Source organism: Lissotriton helveticus, chromosome 7 (assembly GCF_964261635.1).
Source record: "Lissotriton helveticus chromosome 7, aLisHel1.1, whole genome shotgun sequence".
Taxonomy (NCBI): Eukaryota; Metazoa; Chordata; class Amphibia; order Caudata; family Salamandridae; genus Lissotriton; species Lissotriton helveticus.
Window position 1 is genome coordinate 297,919,580 of NC_136068.1, and position 21,879 is coordinate 297,941,458.

The window sequence follows — 21,879 nt, forward strand, 5'->3', positions numbered from 1 at the left end:
AATCCATTTATTGGCTTATCCATTGCAGAGTATCCTTTTTAAAACCGTGCCACATCCATGATTTCATTCAGCAACATGAGCCACCATATATTGATTTCTCTTATTACTGACCCCTCATAATTTCGATCCATTTATCGCCCATGTCAAAAACTTGACATGCAAGGGTAGATACTTTTTATATCGACAAGTTCCAGAATTCACTGCCCATGGCCATTTGCTCTACTTCAAATCTTCTAACATTTAAAAAACTTTAAGCTCACCTTTTCGTTAGATTTCTTTTGTACGGTCAGTAGCAGTGCATTTCACTAGACATCAAAACAAGAAACTCTGGGCTAAAACAACCTTACAAAAGAAGTTAAGTCTGCAGGACTGCAGACATCTGGGCCAGAGAGACAAGACCGTGTTTCAGCCACAGGCTCTTACCAGGAGCGTAGTAATGTCCAGAGTACCTTCAATAATGCACAAAATACATTTCAAAAAGGCAATCTTTAAATTCACCGGTTTAATGTCAACTCATACTACAAGTTGTAGCTTTACAAAGGAATTTTAACTCACTATTGTATTTTTTACAAAAAAAAATAGCTTTTAGACAAGACTACTGGGCAAGCTTTCATATCTGTATCTTTAAAAGCGCAGATGACAATTTGAATGGAAAAGTGACCAGGATAAAACAGACCCGGGCAAATGCGATATTACATACATTTAGTCAGAACTACACTTTTAGAGTGAAGACAGAGAGAAAGTTAGACAACTTGTGCAGCTCCATAAAAATTTGAAAAAAACAAATTATCCCTAAAACTTAGGAGTAGAAACCGCATGGGTGGTCTGAATTGAAATCAATAAAGCCCCCACCCCCACAGCGCCAGGGAATATACTATCTCATGCAAAAGAACAAAAACAGGTGTACCTTTATTAGATTTCAATTCATACACAAACAGGTAGGTGACAAGTTAAATAGTTACAGAATTGCTTGAAATGGGTAGAATTGCGCCTGCTATATGATATTCCTGGACTGAGGAGCGCCCTTTAATACTGAGCATATTTACAGTGGACAAAAACACTTCACCACTCAAAAGTATCACGGGTTTAAGACTTGTCAGATAAGTCTTCAAGAACAAGCTTTTGGGCCACTGAAGAACTCACCTTCATACCAGAGTAGCCCCTGCTTTTCTTCCAGCGCAAGCGACCCCAAAGGGGTTGGGAGTTCCTGGTAAGCCAAGGTGAGGGATGCTAGCTTCACATTAGGCAAAAAAAAATCTATTTCAAAATGGGCTGTAAAAGAATTAAGCTATCAAATCTAAAACTATGAAATTTATACCCAAGGAATTTTTTTTATTCTTGATGAAAAACTTAAATTTCCTTTAAAAAAAAGTTTCTGCTTTAGAGCATCATTTAAAACTGGAAACATATTGAATGTGTTTCAAGCTCGTTCGGTTTTCAGATGGGACAACGACCATATCAAATTCAAGATAGCGACTTGGCAAAAAAAATGGGAAGTGTTCCAATAATTGTGTGCAATGTTACTGTAGATCAATGCTCAAGTCTTAATCCCTGGACATGGACCTTGATCGAGAGCGAGACTTTGAACGTGATTTGGAGCGAGACTGTGACCTGGACGCCGCTTGTGGGGTTGCAGATTTGGAGCGATCCCTTTCCATCAATTCTGGGGGAGGAGACCTGGAAAAAGACCTGGAGCGAGACTTGCTTCGAGACCTGGACTTCGATTTTTCTTCCCTTCCATTCTCTTGAGGAATCGGAGATCTGGACCGGCTGCGAGACCGCTCAGACTTTGGTTTGGATCTGCTTCGGGAGCGTGAACCAAGATCAGACTTGGGGTGGCTCTTTGATCGAGATCTCCTAGGTTTGGATCTTGAACGAGACCGCCCCTTGCTCCTGGATCTGTAAGAGTACCCAAAAAAATGTTTTTTTTAAAAAAACGTTATTGGAAAGAAAAACTTGCTCTCACAAACGGATACTGACTACTTACCCGAGCTGCACAAAAGGGAAAAACAAATCTTGAAATTTAGGTAGATGCATTTAGGAATATTATTACTCATTTAACATCAAGGAATACCCAAAAACCTAGGATTAAACAAATACATGTAACATTTCACATTTGTCATTTGCGCCACAAATGATGCATCATGGTTTGATTAATTAAAGCATGAGGCTAAAGGATATTTGCACCAACGTGAACCGTGATGACACTGTTGTGTTGTCCAGAAATTTCTTGGATATTTACATAGATGTGAAAAGTATTGATGCTATTTATATGCTGTAATTTGTGTTGTCTTATACACTGATCTATAAAGATGATGGAATGGCAACAGACACGTGGACCAACTCTTGCAATCAATTCACAAAGGAAAGGTTTGGTTCAAGCTACACTCCATTGGAAACTATTTATTCCATTGCAGCGTTAATATTAGTTGCTTGATTTATCAACAATGCACCACCAACATTTGTATATTGAAAAGCTAGCTGTCAACATGGCTAAGCAAAATATTGACAAAGGCAATAGTTCTTGCTAAGGCGAGACCTAATGGCTTAACTAAGAGGGGTTTGCCACAAAAATAGTTGTCATAAGACGAAGGGGTGTCCAGCGTAAGCCCAAGAGGGCCAGAGACTGGGGTTAACATACATTTCAGTTTTATTATATAGAAATGGATTGTAAGTGTTGTAGCCATCCCCTAAATTGGACACCACTGCTTCAGATTGGAGGGGAAAAGGAGTTTAGTGTTCTTTTCACAGGGATCCCTGCATTGATGTATACGGGCTAGATATCGACTGCTGCAGTTCACCCCCTTACCCGGCTAGCCATGTACATTTAGATTGGAGTCTAATACCAGACAGGAAACTACTGTCCCGTCAGGTGAATGTTGCTGGAGCTAGGGTCAAAATGTATATTCTGGTGTACACTGTGTGGTGCCCATAAGCGAAGTAAAGCAACTGTGTTACTTTTGTCGGTCTGAAAAGTAAACAGAAGCATTGATGTTTGTTTAATGTTTCCATCATTTCTTATTGTCTTGGTGTTTAAACACTCACATCCAGGTGAATATTTATTTTTAAAGAATAGGTAAGAAAGAGGTGGCTGGAGGTTCTTAGAAGAGGAGTGAAGTTGTGGTGTTCTTTAGGAAGAGTTACTTTGCCTATTTGCCGATGCTGAACTTATCCCGGTGTAATTTTCAGACACTAGGACACATTTATCTGCGACTGCAGTTTTCTGCTTTCAATCTATGCAGCAACATGCAGGCTGGAAGGGAATTTTCAAACATTATTTGAACCTCTAGCTGGGCCAAAGACAATGACTGAAGTCAACGGGCTATCAGACCACCTTTTGTGCCAATCTGATCCTGGTAGTCTCACACTCCGAATGCAAATACAAAGGAGGGGAAAAGAGGCTCACAGCTTATCACTTCATAGGTGATTAAGAGGCGTGCTTTTGATTTTTAGTCCCTGTTTAGAAGAGAAATGCATGCACTGTAAGCATGTCAAATGTGTTCATATGTCCCCAGTAGTTACACAAGTAATGTAAATGCCACCATTTTTTGTAGCAGTACTCATCCCATTGCAAGGTGCCAGAGTACTTTACATAACATACATATTATATATGGACAATAAATCAGGCAAGTAGGTTAATCAATGTAAAAGGTCGAGTGACCGGTCCTTCACAGATCAGTTATATTAGAAGGATTACAATATATTAACTGCAAGTAACAAAAGAATCTGTGTTAAAAGCAGTAACCCACTTACCTAGATAAAATAAACATCTGTCTTCCAAGTGTTATATATGTGCTATTTAAGGGTTATGCTACAGTCCTGTACACTGGACCCAAGGAGGGCCACGAGCAGAGCAATCTGCATTCCTCTTTTCTTTCCTAAAAATGCTCTCACTGTGAAGTCAGCAAAAGCAAAGTAAACATCAAGCGCCCTCTGAAGCCACATGACATTTGACCTGTTTTTGAATGCCAAGCATACGAGACACGAACACCAGATTAAAAGGCCTGTTTACAGAGAGCAAGTTCATGGAAGAATACACTAAACAAGATTTGGGCAACGGGAGGGGTAAACTAAAGTTGGACAGCTTAAGCAAATAAAGCCAGAAAACGTGAAAAACAAGACACAAAGCCAATGGTAAGCAACAGGAGGAATGTTTTCCTAGGTGAACTTTCTGAATGGTCCCTAAAATGTAACGGCAGTAGATTAGAAACCGGAGGGACAGAGGGAGTGCAAGCACAGGAAGAGGGAGCTGGAGAAAATGTTGGGAAGCGATAGCCAATCAAAAGCATGAGTGACCTGAAGGACAACTAATGGGAAATACATTGTAAACGCAAACCCTTTTAAAAGTATTAGTTTTACAAGAGAGTTGCAACAACTGCGCATGTGGGACCTAAAAATGAGATGCAGTATTTTTAACTAGTTCTAGTGGAGGCAGTCAGCATCTGCCAATCAACTACAACAAAGCATTTTTCCAGGCATGAGGAATTTTGTGGCAGGGTACCGTGGTTGAGTAAATCATGCAGCAAGAAAAGACAAATTATGGAGCATAATGCAGCACATTTTAGAAGTATTGCCGTATTAGTTTGCAATTTTTTTGGGTGAAAGCTGTCTGGGCATAGGCTGTGTCTTAACACCAGGTTAATACCCAATTATAGCAATAAACAGGAAAGAAACTAGTCAAGCTCTGCAAATGGCCTTCACTACGGAGAACATATGCTGTTCAATATTTAGTAACTCGTTCGAGCTACAATACAAATTTGAAGGAAAAAAATGTAGATTATGCAGACGATGGATTATGTTGCAAATATATAATATAAGAAAACACTGCATCAGCACAATTACATAATTCCAGTGGCACTGCCTACATGGGACCCTTGCTGTGCGCAAGCAGCATTATTTAGATTTCCAATAAGTAACATGAAAAACTGACCTTAAGCTAAAAATTGATAGTGCCCTAATCCTTCTTTCAAATGGTTCTCTTTCCCTCCTCTGCATGCCCCCACGGAGCACAAAAGTTGTCTATATCAGGAGGTTCGAGATCCAACAGAAGCTCAAAAAATCTACTCCTGAAATCCCGTAGATTCCGGAAAGAGAAAACTTACAAGCGCTCCTTCTCAGGAATGATGGCACTCTGTTCATCACCACCCCCTTTTCTGAATCATTTTGTCCACCATAAGCGTGGAAGGGTATACTCAGATGTGAGTCCCTTGCTCAATGCACCATCAGGATTCAAGCAAGCCGGGCCGACGAGGCTGAAATGCCAGAAACCGGTCCCCGGTAGCTTGTTTCCTTCCCAGTATTAGAATTGGCTTGGTAGTTTGGCTTGCCCTGTTCCCATCATGCACTGGGACAGGAACAGACTAATTTGCATATAGCCAAGTTCTGAGCTGGGATGGTGCAGTGAGCTAAAAAACGGTGATGGATCAAGCCCTGATCTTTGGACTGGGTAAGAGTGGTCTGCTTAATTCAGGCACTCTGTTCATCACCACCCCCTTTTCTGAATCCTTCTCAGGAATGGCACCCAGGATCTGGAATGCGCTTCCTCCTGAAACCAGGCGTATCTTCTCCACTGCACTCTTCAAGAAAGAGGTGAAAACCATCCTTCTGGCCAAGATCTCCTGAACGTTATAGGTGTTGGATCAGAGACTCTGCATTGCTTTGGATCAATGCTTACCTTGTCCTTTGGCACTATACCTCTACTTGAGAGAGACACTACTACGCTACTCTCTCACTACCAACCAATATATGATACACGTTGGGTCACTGTTTCACCCTCCCGCTGCCCCCACTCAGTGCTCTCTCTATACTAAAACACTGTTCTAAGCCTTCCACACACCCAAAGTGTACCTGAACACCTCTGTAGTGGGATCATTGACTTGTGCAGTCTTATATTTCTTGTTTACCTGACTGTATTTTGATATGTTTTATGTATGTTATTATTATCCTTTCATGTTAGTGACTATTACATTGCTCCCATTACCTCTGTTCATTCCTACTGCCCCTACCCCTTTCATTGTGAAGCGCTCTGATATCTGTAAGGATCTTGTTCGCGCTATATAAAACTTTGAATAAATAAAATAAATAAACCTTCTCCAAGTCATATGCATTTTTGCGTTAAACTTTGCTTAACATAAACTAACCATAATTGATATAGCAAAGGTCACAAGCCATACCCTTGCAATCTGAAAATACCACTTCTCCTCCAGCTCTTAACCCTCAAGTAGCTGCATGAACTTGCATACCTTCCCAAAGATCATTCCTACTTAATGTTACCCAAAAAAAAGAAACGGGGGTCAATTCACGCAAAGGTGTGCCAGAGTGCACAAGATTCATCCCAATAACCACCATCGCTTTGAGTGTAGTTGTCACCGTGATTGCGTTGGTGAAATGTACATCTGCAATCTAATTCGCACAAAATATGGACTTCTTACCGAGACGGTGCTTTGACTGGGCTGCGTGTTCTACTACGACTGCTTCTGCGGCTCCTGCTGTGTGACCGTCGCCTGCTTCTGGATCGGGACCTGTACAGGGATGTGAATCAGACAGTCAGAAATTGCTTCGTGCAAGTTAATGCAAATTTCTGATTATTGATCACACTAAATGTACCAAAACCAATCTGAAAATGCAGCTTAAATGAGCACACAAAGAAATTTCATTTTCCCCAACCATAGTGTTTTTCACTCCGGTAAAAGTGCAAGAATTTCGAACTCCTTGTGTAAGTGGTTAAAAAGACAAGCTGTAAACCAAAGCATGAATCGGTTTTTCATCACTAGACTGCACTACATACCTTGATCGACTACCCGAATAGGATCTACGGCGTCGTGGCTTATTCTCGATAAGCCTAATTTTCCTGCCATTTATCTCCGTGCCATCCAATTTCTCCAATGCACGCTTCATATCAGAATGAGACCGAAATTCGATCACCCCTTCATTAGTGCGATCTTTGTGAGCATCCGCATAGGTCACCTCACCGGCTTGCCTCATGAAATCCTATAAAAATAAAGTATTGTTACTACTTCGCATTCGGCTCTAACTTCTTCTTGCTACCTCGCAATACCCAACTACTCATCCTCTCTAGTCGCCCCTCTTTTTTTTCACTCGCACTAACTGACTAATAAGGACATCCAGATCATGTTAACTTGATACATCACCACTTTAAATGCAGGATAACAAATAACCACTGGATTAAACTAACTGGGCTACAAAGTAGCGTGCTACCCGCAATAGAGCGCTTCAACGTCAGGGTTAGTGAGCACTATGCAAATACAATTACACAACAATGTAACAAAGTGTAATCAAAGCATTTTATGCGTTTTTTCACCTTAAAAAAAGTAGCAGTTACAACAAAAAGTCAGTTAAAATTTAATGCACTAAAGAGTAAGAATTTAGCAATAGATAACTGAAAAGAAAATATTCACATTCCAGTTTCAACAACTCATACAGCTGTCAATTCGTATGCATCGCCCAAGTATAGAACTGAAAGAGGGCTATGGGGACCTTAACAAAAATTATAGGTAGGTGCATTTGTCATCACAATACATTACAGGTTCACAGGCAAGCAAATAATCAACAGCAGTTGCACACTTGGTAATATATTAAGCACAATATTGCGATGCAGAACTTAGTGTAAACATGCTATATCCATGCAGAAAACTCTACATAATGACCCTTTTGGTTCCTACCCACTCTGTTGACTAAATATCGGCTAACACCCTCCCAAATAACAAAACCATACCACAACTTTTCCCTTCTAAAATGCACTCCCCAAGTCTCGGCATAAGTACTTCACACTTTGTTTTACATTTTCTGACCTTTGGAGCAAGTTGCATTGATTATGCTTGTCTGAAGTGAGACCTATAGTACTACAATGCTTTTAGATTCCAGATTTGCACTACAAAAACAAAAATAAATATACCGAAGGGGGGTGGGGTGAGCCAGAAAAGATTGAATGCCACCAGAAAAGCTAATCTAGCAGATAGAACTACAACTCTTGAACACTTGAAAGCCTAACTAGCACCCAAAAAAATACTAGAAAGCATAACAGTTGACCAATTTCTGGGAGAAAAAAAACCCACCACAAATACCACGGTTCAAAAGCATAAAGACGAGGCGCCAGCTAAGTAAAACCAAGCACACAATGTGTTGATGGCACAAACCTGGCTAGTTGCCAGAAAAGAATATAAAACAAGGTGCAGGAATCTGAAGCAGTTTAAAAAATGTAAAGGGCTTTCAGGTAGGGCTACACTTATTCCTGGCAATATTTGCAGGCAAACCACTGTATTTCAGTATCAACCTGCAGAAAAAAACATCGAGAGCTATTCCATACATAAAGCACAATGGCTCTCGTTAAGTTACAAGACTTTGATTAAATAACTTACTTTAAGATCCTGCCAGCTACATCGACTGGATAGGTTTTCAACTTTCAGTCTGAATTCTGTACGTACAGGCGGTCCATTCTGAGTAACTGATTCTAAAAGGGATATTCAATACAAAAAGTTCTAATTACAAGTTTCGATAATGAACTTACTTTCAGGTCCTGCCAGCTACAGCGACTGGATAGGTTCTCAACTGTCAATCTGTATTCAGTACGGACAGGTGGCCCATATTTGTCTCTTCCAGACTTCTCTCTCCTGTATCCACCTTGATCGTGCACAGAAAACAGTGTAAGGGCTTGATGCAGCTTTGTGCAAAGACAGACTAGTGAATGTTTAAAATGTAAAATTGCATATACATACTAGGGCACGAAGATATTTGCACACCTCCAGTTTTACTGTGATTTCAAAAGTGTTATTTATCAGTTTGTATTCCTCCAAGTTTAACTGATTTTGCAAGTGTTTACAAAAATTTGTAAATTCAATTCATATGTGTATATAGTGTAAATGTGAAAACAAAACAACGAATGCCTAACAGATGCTGCATCTAACAGATACGGAAACGTGACTGTTCCTGCAGTTAAACTAGTTTGCTAAGTTTTATTTTACAGAATATTGTAAAATATAAAACTTAACGCATTACATGCACCGATAAATGTCGTGTTTAATGAAATTACTAGTTACACCAGGTACTTACATCACAGTAGGAGGATTTTGTTGGTGTGACAACAGGCAAGGAAACAGTCACCTACAGTAGTTCAGATTAGTTTTGTCTAACCCTTGAAATCCTCACCATCACCCTGCGTCTAATGGCAAAAGGCAGCTGTCATCATGGCTTCCGGTAAGGTCAGCCAAAGGGTCATAGGGCAAGGGTCACACAATGTATGGAAATGCCAAGGCCAATCAGGAAAGGCAGTCATCTTAGCCTCAATGGACTCAGCCCCCACTGGTCACTTTTAAATTGAAACATCAAGGACTCGTTAAAATTTGGAATTAACATGCAAGTCAAAATACAATGCAAACATGAAATAATGTACAAACTTTTAAACCCCCCCCCCTTCCCGACTACTCTAAAAACGTACCGCTAAAACAATTTCAACTGTTAACCATGCACGAATCGTGAAGATCAAACTGATCTTTACTAGGGTCCCATGAAAGACTCGTCAAGAATTAATTCCATGTCCATAATTAACAGCGGCTCAATCACCTCTACATACAAATAGCATTCTGTAATTGATTCACACAGGGTATTTGAAGGAGCAATCTAATTTGGTTGAAATTAAAACCAAGTCCATACAAATGGAGAACCGAAGCATTTTATACAAACATTCAAGACCACCATGCCAACGCTCTCTCGTCACCACTGCCTGGCGTCTCCCAAACCAACCATTTTTGGAAGCCTGCTATTACTCTCCGCCCAAGTCCCAATACATTCAAAGGAACTTAGATCAGAGTTTTCTTAATCCCGTCATTTACAATCCTTGATAAATTGTAGTTTGAGTCAGTATTCATCCATCCTAATTTGGTAATATCCCCATGAAGAAAATGTCTGATTATGGATTTCCCACCAGGGTGTAGAGCATTGCATCCGTGGGACCATGTATATCTGGAGTACAAAAAGGAAAGTTTCACAGTCCATTTTTCGATTGCTCCTTCTAAAGTTGTTTCTGTCAAGCACCGATTTAGCGTGAGTTTGATACTGTTAACGAACCATAATGAATGAGGTGAAGGTAGAAGGGATTTACAACTAGGAAGCTACACTCCTAAAACCAGAGCTCAAGCCTACCACCACATCACACAAAGTAAACACAGTGGGGCATATTATCAAAACAGGCGATAACATTATCACCGTTTTAGCGACAGAAAATTGCAGCAAAAACGGCGATAATGGGCTTAATATGCTCTATGGAATTCCAATTGGTGGCCATGTTAGATGTCCTTCACATATAACATGGGCTTCAATTGGAATTCCATAGGGCATATCAAGCCCAGTACCGCAGTTTTAGCGGCAGTTTTCTGCCGCTAAAACTGCGATAATTTTATCGCTTGTCTTGATAATATGCCCCAATATTTCTTAGTTCCTAAAACAAGCACTAGCCGGATCAAATAAGATCCATGCTGCAGACCCTGGCACTTGTGTATGTAAAAGTACACCACTACAAAAATGTAATTGCATGCATTATTCAGACTATTTCCATCGACATCCACAACTGGTTTCTAATAAAGTTGCACCATCAAAGAAACAAAGGCAGACGCATTTTTTTTAATGCAGCAAATTGATTAATTACCAAACATCGCTATGGGAAATGTTGGCAAAATGGTGCAAATCCATTATGACCACACACTAAAGTAAAAAGCAGGCGCTACAAATAATGTAATAAGTTTGCTATTACAACTGAATCTATAACGTTAAATGAAATGGGACTAAACTTACTGCGACTTTGATAATTAGAATTTGCTCTGCGGGAACCACGGGCATGTTCTACAATAACCCGCTCTCCACAGAGATCTCTTCCGTTGAGTTCATACACTGCATCGTCAGCATCTCTGGAGTCTTCAAATTCAACGAAGCCGTACCTGCACAAATGAGATTTATCAAAGATATTTCCAAACGGTACAGAAAATATGCTTAACGGTGCTTTAAACGGCTAATATACCCATAAAACAAGATACCAATGTTATAGAACAGAAGATTGATACAGGAATATATCACCAAAAATTGCATGCTAATAGATGGGAGATGAAAGCTAGCTACTCGTCCAATTGTCCTTGATGGTAAATTCGCTACGCAGTTAATTCAACAAGAAAGGTGACGCTGATCTGAAGGGAGCAACTGCAGTGCTGACAGAAGCTGTGTAAGCACATCTCACAGACACTCTTAAAATCACACACCTAGAGGAAACGGGTGTCAGTGATTTCGAGTAAAGCATGGGCTCAACCGAACCACTAGATGGGGGAATACTGCACTGCATGGGAATCCAGAAAAAGAATCATGCACCAGGCTTGGAACAGGTTGAGTGAAAGCAACTGTTAGCAAATGGCACTTTTAAGTCTATTTGCATCAGAATCGTTTAGGATACGAATAAGGGCGACTATTTAGTTCATTTCATGCACTTGATATAGTCTTTCACACCATGGTCTTGAGAATAAGGTCAGAAACTACATTCTGATGAGTATTCTAGGTGCAGTGGGTCTAGTTTAAATGCTGCGGTTGTGCATTTATGGTGGGATGTTAAGTTACCAGCGGCCTTTACAAATGTGGCTATGTGACATCTGAGAGGAACGGTATTTTCATTCTCTAGCATTACCTGTGTCCCAAAGGTAACAGGGTAGATAGAGTACCCCATTAACCGCATCAATGCGGCGGCTTTTCCCGCTGTACACGACATTTTTTTCGAAATTACCGCGTTACATGACGAGCTCAGCTCGTCATGAGCGCACGGCAGGTTACGCTCATGACGAGCTCAGCTCGTCATCAGCCCCGAAGAGGTTAAAGAAGGCCATCAATAGGTGTTGGCTTACAGTGGTATGTGTTGTGAATACGTGCCACATTTGAAGTAGGTTTTGTTTATGGGTCCCTTTGAGGGGATGGTTTTTATTATTGTCATGCAAGATTGTCAAAACTCAACTTTATTTGTTTATTTTAAAAGTTTTATATAGCGATTGCTAGACCAGGAGGTATCAGAGCGCTTACATGAGGATCAGTGAGTTACAGGTTACATAGTTACATTAATTAAATCAAAGAATCACGGAGGGGGGGGGGGGGAGAAAGAGGTGGATTTATTTATATTTCTTTATAAGAGTTTTATATAGCGCTGGCTAGACCCGGAGGTATCAGAGCGCTTTACATGAGATTCCACAAAATTACAAGATTACATCAGTTCCAATTTACATCAGTTGCGAGACAAACAATTACAAGAACACAGAAAACGAGATAAGTGAAGAGTAGAGGGGAAAGGGGGGGAAGGGGTAAAGGGGTGGGAGGGAGATACGTCAGAAAGACTAAGGAAAGTCTGCCCAAAGTCCGGCTGGGTAGGTGACGGTCAAGGGGGAAGTCCAAAAACCCATCTCCTCTATAGCTATCAGGTAGCTCCATCGGGTTTTGGCCAAGTAGCTAGGTCTCAATGGGAAACAATTAAAGAACAGGGAGGGCAAGGCAAATGGAGCGTAGAAGGGACAGGGAAGGTGTGAGAGGGAGGATAGGGGAAGAGCAAACAAGGAGAGACAAAATGAAGTCTGTCTAAAGGCCGACTGGGTAGGTGACGACCAAGGAGGGAGTCCACGGCCGATCTCCCCTATAGCTAAACCAGTTAGCTCCATCGGGCATCAGACAAAATAGTTCAGTCTCAATACATTGAGAGAGGAGAGCCATAAATAGGGTGAGGATGCGGGAAGAGACAACAGGAGAGATGAAAGGAAGTCTGGCTAAAGACCGACTGGGTAGGTGACATCCAAGGAGGGAATCCCCGACCTGTCTCCCCTATAGCTAAACCAGGTAGCTCCTTCAGGCATCAGACAAAATAGCTAGATCTCAAATGACGAGGGAAAATTCACAGGACGAGGGAAAATTCACAGGAAACAGGGTGGGGACTAGGGCCAGGACAGGTGAGGGCAGAGGTCAGTAGCAGGAAAGTGGAGAGGAGTAGAGCGGGGAGGGGTAGGGGGTAGGTAGTTTGGTAAAAGTTACATGGTTATAAACAGTTACTGGCGCATGGCGATTCATACGAAGCAGCTATATTGGCTTCCTGTGACGTAGCGGTCGATGTTTAGGACCGGATGCATGGTCTTTAAGACCTTGACCAATTTGTCCGAAATGGACAGGTCGGGTGGAGGTGCTGTAGTTAAGGTCCATGTCGGGGTCTTTGGCATGTTTTCTGTGGCGGTCTCGGGGACCGCGGCGTGCTGCGATTCTCTCGGTTTCCCCATTGCTGCGGCGACTGAAGGAGTGGTACGCGGTGTTGTGCCCACTGTATGTATGCTGGGTGATCCTGACGAAGGAGTGACACCCACCTAACGGAGGAGGGAACGCGTAGCCGTTCGATGGGCGTCTGGAATTGCAGGGGGCTCACTTCAGAGTTGATCTTGCCACTTTGTCGTTGCGGGGGGAGGCGGGTGCTGTGGCGTGGTTTGGGTGTGGCGGGGAAGCAGACTTTGTAGGGAACCCAGGTGGTCGGTGAGCTAGTTCGCGTGTTTGTGCAGTAACCCGGTGAGGCGATCTGGACTTGGAGAGTCAGGGTTACAGGGCCGCCACCCTCGTGGAGCCGGTATGCCTTTGCAGCAGGGTGAGGGAGTCTCTTTGGAAGTGCCCCTGATTATGTGCAATCGCTGCTCACTTTAGTCTCAAATGATGCCGCACTCCCCCAGGAGTGTCCAGATGTTTAGAAACGGCTCCGTCGGCCGCGTTCAGTGCTGGGCACCATTTTGGGGTCAGGCTTTCCTGGCCGGTCGGGGGTTCTCGTGATTCCCCACGATGATTGGGGACAATAAGCGATCTTCAGGTGCAGGAGTTGCCTTCACGCAGCGTGTTGTGTCGCGACTGCGTTTAATGGAGTAGCAGGGTTGTGGAGCTACGGCGCGAAGATCACGACTGCCAAAATGGAGGGCCGTCCTCAATCTCCGCCGCTGCCCGCCCCCGTAAGCACTCCTCAGGGTTCACAGTGGGCTGCCGTGGTATCGGGAAGTCCCTGCTCACCTGCTGTGCCCGCACTTGTGTGTTGAGATGAAGCTTCTGGTATGCGGCCCGGGGCGGACTCCCAGAGTTTGTGGTCAGAAGTCAGCAGGCACCATTTTGCTGCCGGGAGCCTGCAGGAGGGACGTGGATGGAAGGAAACAGGGAAACGAGGAAAAACAATGTCAGTTCACCGGCTGGGTATGTGACGGCTGAAGGGGTGAAACCAGGGCCCGACTCCTCTATAGCTGCATATGACAGCTTCACCGGGCATCAGCCATGGTTGCTCGTGCACAGAGGTAAGTACAAACAGTTTCAGTATCTGCCCAGGGGGCATGGTCAAAGGTCCATCGAAAGTTCTATCAAAGTTCCACCGGGCATGGACTATGTTGATCCGGCTCCGAGGTGAGCACAATGTTCAAGGTTTCAGTCCAGGGGGAGTTGTCATAGATCAATTGGCAGCACCCATCCCGGAGTTATTGGGACCTAAGACTTACTTTAGGGTTGATATGCTCGATAGCATTGCTTCCAGGGGACAGGACAGCCACCTTAAGGTCAGGTATATAGAATGTGTAGGACCAGTGTTGTAGGGCGCTCAGATGTTGCCCCATGCAATTGTCTCGGTGTGAGTGAGGCTGTTGCAGGACTAAGTGTAAAAAACAGTCTCATTGCTATTCTTTTGCGCTGGGGAGATCCTGATGTGAGCAACGAAATTTCGCTCCAGGCGCTGTTTTATGGACAGGCACAGCCCTTGCCCGGCCCACCTTTGTGCAACTCTCCCATGATTTGCAGCCATTTTGGAGCCAGGCTTGGTTGGATCCTCCCTCTCCTTCCACCTGGTGCCTCTTGTGACCCCCGACTCGCCCCAAAGCTTGCCCCTCGCCGGGCCCCTGTGATTGTGTCTCATGGAAGGGGACTTCCGCTTACCTCTTCACTATCGCCGCTCCCTCTGGCCATCCTGCGACATTTGTTGGAAGAGTGGTCAATGTTCTGTTGGATTTTAGTATTATGAAATTTATATACAGCAAAATGAAAACGCTGGATGCATCTGCACAGTGCCACACAAAACTTATTAGACACTTTCAGTACTCTTCAATTTTCACTGCTTATTGTGAGGGCCCATGGGCTTCTTGTGAGTTTTCCAGGAAAACATGTATTTGCTGCATTGGCCACTTACTCCATCTACTGCATATCCCAGCAAAAAAGTGTTTTTAGCTCAAACTGATCACAAGTTACTAGTATTTGGTTGTCAACTAGCATTAATGAAGGTACATTTTTTCCGACAGTATAACCATCTTTAAAAAGTACGACAGTATAACCATCTTTAAAAAGTACAAAATAACGAAGTAATAACAAAAAGTGGTGCATAATTTACCATTTCTTGCTGCATAATTTAGTCAACCATGCCTCAGATACTCCACTGTCACATTATTTTGGTAACCCTTCTGATTTAAGTACCTGCTTGTCACACAGGCATTATACTGAACGTGGGGAGTATTCTGCTGATCAACTGGAGGGCACTCCCGCAGGGGTGTGGATAGCACGGGCACCTGAAGTTTCAATTCAAGCAGCCACCCAACGGAATAGTATTCAAGGCTGTGTCCCTGCGTCAAAAGGATGAGTGAACATCTGGATATGCACACGTCTTTTCCTCCACATCAAACTTGCAATTTGTGTCTGTTGTGAAGTATTCATTGGCGGGGTTCAGAATCCTCTGAACTGTGTGCTATTGAGGATTGATGGGGGTGTCAAAGTTGGCATATATGTAGAGGAGTGACCTTCAAACTGGGGGCTGACCTTAAGTGATCCGGGGCCCGCTGTGATAACGGTCTCTGCTAGGATAATCACACTGTGGATACTTTACACCTTTATTAAGGCATATCTAGACATAATAGTAGGTACCCAAGGTGCTATTCTCATGATCCCATGAGTAGCCCTGCAGCTTCTTTTACATGTACTGGTGCTCAGGGAGCGTTATTGTAGCATCATAGATATACCAAAGAGCACCCCGGCAGAGTGGGAGACTTCACCTGTCCCACATAATTCATGTAGCCGGGGCAATGATTGACTGACTGGTGTGAGCGGGGTTGGGACAACGTGGGTATGGTGGGCATGCGAGACCACAAAAGGAGGATGCAGTTTTGAGGAACAAACAAAATAGCTCAAATGAATCGATTAATAAACTCGAAATACACTTACTAAAGAGTACGGGTGGCTTTGTGTTTGTATTCCACCGAGTTGAATGGACTAACCGCGTGTATCCGTGTCATTTCAAACATCCGAAGGCAGTTGAGTTGGGTAGCTGTGCGTCGCTCATTTGTGAGCTTGGCGACACTACGTATACATTACACATAAGGAGACCATAAAAAGTGATTGTGCGCGGGAAGGGGGCGTGTGTAGTATACATTTGTTCTGTTTGTTGTACAAGCGCGGGCCAAAAGGAGAGGCACCGCAAATACAAGATTCTCTGGTTTCCATGCAAAATTGAGCTCACTACTTAGCCACTAACTGCCTTATACGCTGTGATTGATGCAGAACTATATCTCCTCGTGACTCCTCTCCACGGGGAGCTCATCAGAAGTACGGCTTTACATATTACCTGTAAACATTTTCGGTTTTCACACCGCAACGCACACGTTCACTCTTCGGCAACTACTGTTACTTCTAGAAAACACAAATGTCCACGCCTATAACGGAAACAACGTTTTGGGGCAGCGCGAGTATGCCGCTTTGCTTAACACCGAATGACAGTAAGTCTGCCCTCTGTCTGTCTACTAACCATCCCCTTTCTACAGCACTTGAATGAAAGAAAAATGGGGGCAGCCCTCGCTGATACTAGAGGCCCTTTCAGACAAGCCGCCATTTTGTGACGTGTGCCACGTGAACTGTCCCACCAGATTGCCACACGTTTATAGATCTGAAGCCATGTCATAGACACAAAGGTACCTGGGTACATCTTTTCCTTTACACTGCTATCTCAAGCAACATTTAAACCCAAACAACATATCATCCGTGGACACGTATCACAACACCGGCAGCATTAGAGCGCTCACACCAATAAGATGCACGGAAGCTAATAAAGTGTGACTGCGGCAAACCCCTATCATACGAGACAAGCATACCTCACTAACTATACATGCTCCGTCCATTTTGTTTCCCGACCACAACATGGCAGCCATCGGAGGGACTATTTTTTTATATAGCCAGAACAAAGATGGCGCTGCTCATGCGCAATGCAGCTGCAATAGAACCACTCCACGGCCCGACCAAACCATTAGAGGAGAACATTCTGCGCCTTGCAACCATGGAAAGCGCCTTTAAAGCATATGAACATAACTGTAAAACTTGATGACTCAACTAGCTCAGTGCGTACTGTAAAATCAAGACATGTACATTGAAAAACAGTTGAGAAGTCACTTGTCCAGACACGCAACGTGCCACCCACAACGCAGTTTATCGCCGATTAAATAATTCCATTTGAGAGCTTTAAATCCAAAGGCTGGCACGAGGATCGTCTTATGGGGCTATACAATAAAACGAAGAGGTAGCAAATCGGTAGTTGGGTCTCCTTTCATTACCCTAAACGTACCCGTTCTTCATGTCTACCTCCAGGAGCCTGCCATAGCCGCCGAAGAAGCGCTGGATGTCCTTCTCCCGAACCTGGTAGCTTAATCTACCAATGTAGACGCGCGGCATCCTGGATTCAAGAAAAGACCTATGTATAACCTAGTAGGTCCAGGCAGCTCGTCAGCTTCCAAACCTCCGCAGCCTGTAAGAAGACGACACAATAGCCTTGCAGCGCGTTTTACTGCAACGTCTGACGTCACACATCGACGGAGGGAACGTATCACGCAGTGAGCCCTAACTAGAGACGTGAAAATAGGACGGTCTTCGTGTAAAATGCCGCGTACCCATTCCAATCGACATAATAAATATGTATCGTGTTTTGTTCTTTTCCACGTAACTAGTCGCTGAACCCAACATGTATTAAAGCGTCCAAAAGATAATATAGGGCGCCAGCGGTATCTTAGTTTTTCAGAAAAACATTTTGTATTGTCTTCAGAGGTAGTTCCTAGAGGCAATTATGCATCTGAAAAATAAAGAATCACAGTTCCTTGTGAAGTATGAAGATATCTTATTTTGTGTATTCCTAATTTTCTTTAGCACAGTGGCGATTTCACTATTGATACGAGGCCGCATTCTAAACGGCTGTTTCCTTGGCGTATCTTTTCCATTTCAATAGCCGCCGAACTGAACTGGAATTTGGCGCATGCGTATCTACCGAAGCAAATCGCGGTTCGGACGAGACTGAATGGGGATTGTTACTAGTTCCTCGTAATATTCCGACCCATGCGTGAAATGTTTACGCATAGGTTAGAATTACGAGTTTGAATGTTTATTTATTTATTTATGCGTTTTAATATAGCGCGAACTTTACCCGAAGGTGACAGAGCTTTAAAATAGAACCAGTTATTTAAGGACTTCAGAGTATATGGATACCATAAAATATACGAAACAGATAAAATGAACTAACAAAGAATGGTAGTAAGTACATATGTCAACTACATTTACTAGCGGTTAAAGTTACAGATATACAAGTTGCAAATCCACTCAAGATTGCATTTTAAAAAACAAAGCGATACATTTATATTACAAATTTACAGTGCATAATCTTCTCGCCATCACTGGGGTTCTGATGGTGCTTATTCAGCCAGGCCTTCAGGGTGTTGTTGCACTCACAGGCAATGATCTTGGGACTGGAGGGATCCGCAACCTGGTGATGGCCAGATAACCTCCACGCTTGTCCCAGTTGACTCCACACTCCTGGGACCTTAGGAACGGTTTACGGCGCGGGGGCCATCTTCGCCCCAGGGGAGGCTGGTAGCTGAAGGGTACAGGGGTAGGGACATCATGGCCGCCTCATTTTCATTATCATGGCTGCGCTGCTCTCTTTTCCCCTCTCCCAGAGATCACCAACGTGCAGGTGAACAGAGGCGTAGCGTTGGCGCGCCCTCCTCGCAGCTTGGTCCCCGCTCGGCTTTCCATTTCTCCCCGGCAAGAGGATGGGCTGTACAGGACAACAGGACTGGAGGCCTACTGCAGACATCCAGCGGTCGGTCAACGGAGCGCAGCAGTGGGCTCATTCTGCCATAGAATGGCCATGCTGATCTCTCCCCCTGACAGGTCACGGGCACGGCGAACTGGGTAAGGCAGCGACTTGCCTGACCTGACCTGACCTGGTCGGATCCGGTCGCTCCTCCCGCCGCGTGGCCCACCCTCAGTGTGCCCAGTCTCCTTGCTGCCGCTGCTGCCCGTGAGTTTCTGCCTCACTGTTGCCCCTGATCTCGCCGTACCTGTATTTCTTTAAAGGTTGCCAGTATCTGTATTGTATTGTGCCAGTATCTGTACTGTATTGTATTGTGCCTGCTCTCGCCCTCTGTCTCGCCTCACTTGTGTGCCAGTATCTGCATTTGTTTGCCAGGGCCTGTATTGTGCCAGTATTTGTCCCCTTTCGTCCTCCGTTGTGCCCCTGATTGAGTTTGTGTGACCCCCATCGTCGTTTCCTCTCCCGCTGCACTTCCCCGCTCCCCGCTCCAAGCCGCTGCTCCCCGCGGCCCCACCCCCGTCCCCTCCAGCATCACAGCATCGCTCCCCTCCCCACTCGCCACCCCGCTCCCGCCTCCCAGCTGCTCCTCCCTCGGTCCGCCCCCCCCCACTCTCCACGCAGCGTTCACGCGTCTAAGCCCGTCCGCACCTGGACCGCGCCCGACCCCTGGCCCCCGACGATGCCTGCCCACACAACGGACCTACGACGCCGCCACCCTCCACGCACTCAACGCCGGCCGAACCCCCGCCTGCTACCGAGCCACCCCGAAACGCACCCACGGACCCTTCACCTGCCAAGCCTGCAAATTCACCTGCCTCCGGACCTACACCGCACCCACCAAGCCGAGCACCAACAACAGCCACCTCAAGTGCATCCTGCTCAACACCCGCTCCATCCACAGACACGCCATCGAACTTTGGAACCTGCTCGACACAACTTCACCAGACGTCGCCTTCCTCACAGAAACCTGGATGAATGCCTCCTCTGCACCCGACATCGCCATCACCATTCCAGACGGATACAAGATCACCCGGAGGGACCTCGTCAACCAGACTGGAGGAGGCATCGCTATCGTACACAAGAACACCATCCGCATCACGACCGACTCCAACGACACCTTCTCCGCCGCCGAGCACCTCCACTTCCAGATACACACCGACCCAAAGACGACCCTCAGAGGCACCCTCGTCTACAGACCCCCGGGACCACGCACACAATTCAGCGAAGACATCACGGACTTCATCAGCCCGCACGCCCTCCCCTCCGTTGACTACATCCTCCTAGGGGACCTCAACTTCCACCTGGAGAACAACAAGGACAGCAACACCGCCGCCCTGCTGGACAACCTCGCCAACCTCGGTCTCAAGCAACTGGTCAACACCCCCACCCACTACGCCGGCCACACGCTTGATCCCGTCTTCTCATCCAGCAAGCACATCACCTTCACCGGACTTCACTGGACCGACCACAGCTGCATCCACTTCAGCTTCAGAAGAACCACGACCCACCACCACCACCCGCAACAGGTTCCTCACAGGAGCTGGAGCAAGATCACCGCCGAGCAGCTCACCAGCTCCCTCAGCCAGAACCCACCCGCCAGCACAACGGACCCCAACGAAGCAGCCCGCAACTTCACACAGTGGCTGACCCCTGCGCAGACGACCTCGCGCCACTGAATAACCCTCCCAGCAGACCCAGAAGCAAGAAAGCCTCCTGGTTCACCGACGAACTCAAGGACTCCAAGAAGAACTGCCGCACCCTCGAGAAAGCCTGGCTCCTCGACCAGACAACAGACAACATGACCGCCCTCAAACAAGCCACCCGCAAGCACCACCAGCTTATCCGCACCACCAAGAAGAAATCACTGAAGGAACGACTGTCCAACAACGCCCACGACAGCAAGGAACTCTTCAGCATCGTCAAGGAGTTCTCCAACCCCAGCACCGGCAACAACGACATCACTCCTTCACAATTCTGGTGGGGCGTGGCTTGGACGCCGACGGGGATGGCGGCGTGAGCTGGTAGCTCCGCGCCCGATCCCGGTTATTCTCCTGATAATTCTCCTGGTCGTTGCCTGTAACACAGCACCGGACGTTGGAACACCTGGGGCAGCTGTTGCGACCAGTTCTGAGTCGGAGGAGGGGTCCGCTGGGCGACGACATTCGACGGAGCTGATCGGGAGCCCGGTGGTGACGACAAAATGGCGGCGGTCCCCGGCAGCACAGGGAAACTCTAACTCGATGGCCCGTGACTGAGAGGGGGCACCTGGTCGAGATTCGGATTCAGACCGTGGCGCACTTGTTTTCTGGAGGTGTGCACCGGCGAGCGGATGGTGGGGGACCCCCCTGATGGCGGCGCTGCTGTGGACAGTTCGCTCCATGTTGGAGGCCTAAGATGGCGGTCGGCGAGTTGACGCACTTGGAGGTGCACAGTGTCTGCCTCGCCATCTGAGGGGGGGTTTGCTCAGTGGAGTAGCTCCGAGCGTGGTATTTGACGACACACCCTTAGTGGAGGGACCCCTGAGCAGGTACCGGCACCCAGAGGCCCGGGTCCCCCGAAGGGGCCACGGTGACGTTGCGACTGAGGAACGAAAGGCTTCGAGGGCCGTGGTGGCGGGGGTGCTGAAGCCGAAGCAGCAGCCCGACCGTAAGATGGGACGGGACGATGACCAAGGGGCCCATGGGTCTCCCACGGACTCAACACAGGAACAGCGGCTCAATAAGCGCCTCGAT

The 21,879-nt window shown here is 45.6% G+C and overlaps 1 protein-coding gene across 2 annotated transcripts; it reads right to left on the bottom strand.

The window, feature by feature from the left end:
- Positions 1 to 487: 487 nt before the first annotated feature.
- SRSF6 (serine and arginine rich splicing factor 6) lies at positions 488 to 17,875 on the bottom strand. Of its 2 annotated transcripts, none has more exons than XM_078652082.1 (6): positions 17,630 to 17,875; positions 10,807 to 10,949; positions 8,379 to 8,470; positions 6,788 to 6,990; positions 6,432 to 6,521; positions 488 to 1,899 (listed from the first exon to the last, which is right to left on the bottom strand). In XM_078652082.1, the coding sequence occupies exons 1-6, from the start codon at positions 17,734 to 17,736 to the stop codon at positions 1,545 to 1,547; spliced, it is 990 nt and encodes a 329-aa protein (XP_078508208.1). In that variant the 5' UTR covers positions 17,737 to 17,875; the 3' UTR covers positions 488 to 1,544. The 2 variants fall into 2 exon arrangements, with proteins under 2 accessions (XP_078508208.1, XP_078508207.1); XM_078652081.1 differs by lacking the exon at positions 8,379 to 8,470 and adding an exon at positions 8,528 to 8,640 and having other exon boundaries at positions 17,630 to 17,860.
- Positions 17,876 to 21,879: the final 4,004 nt, after the last annotated feature.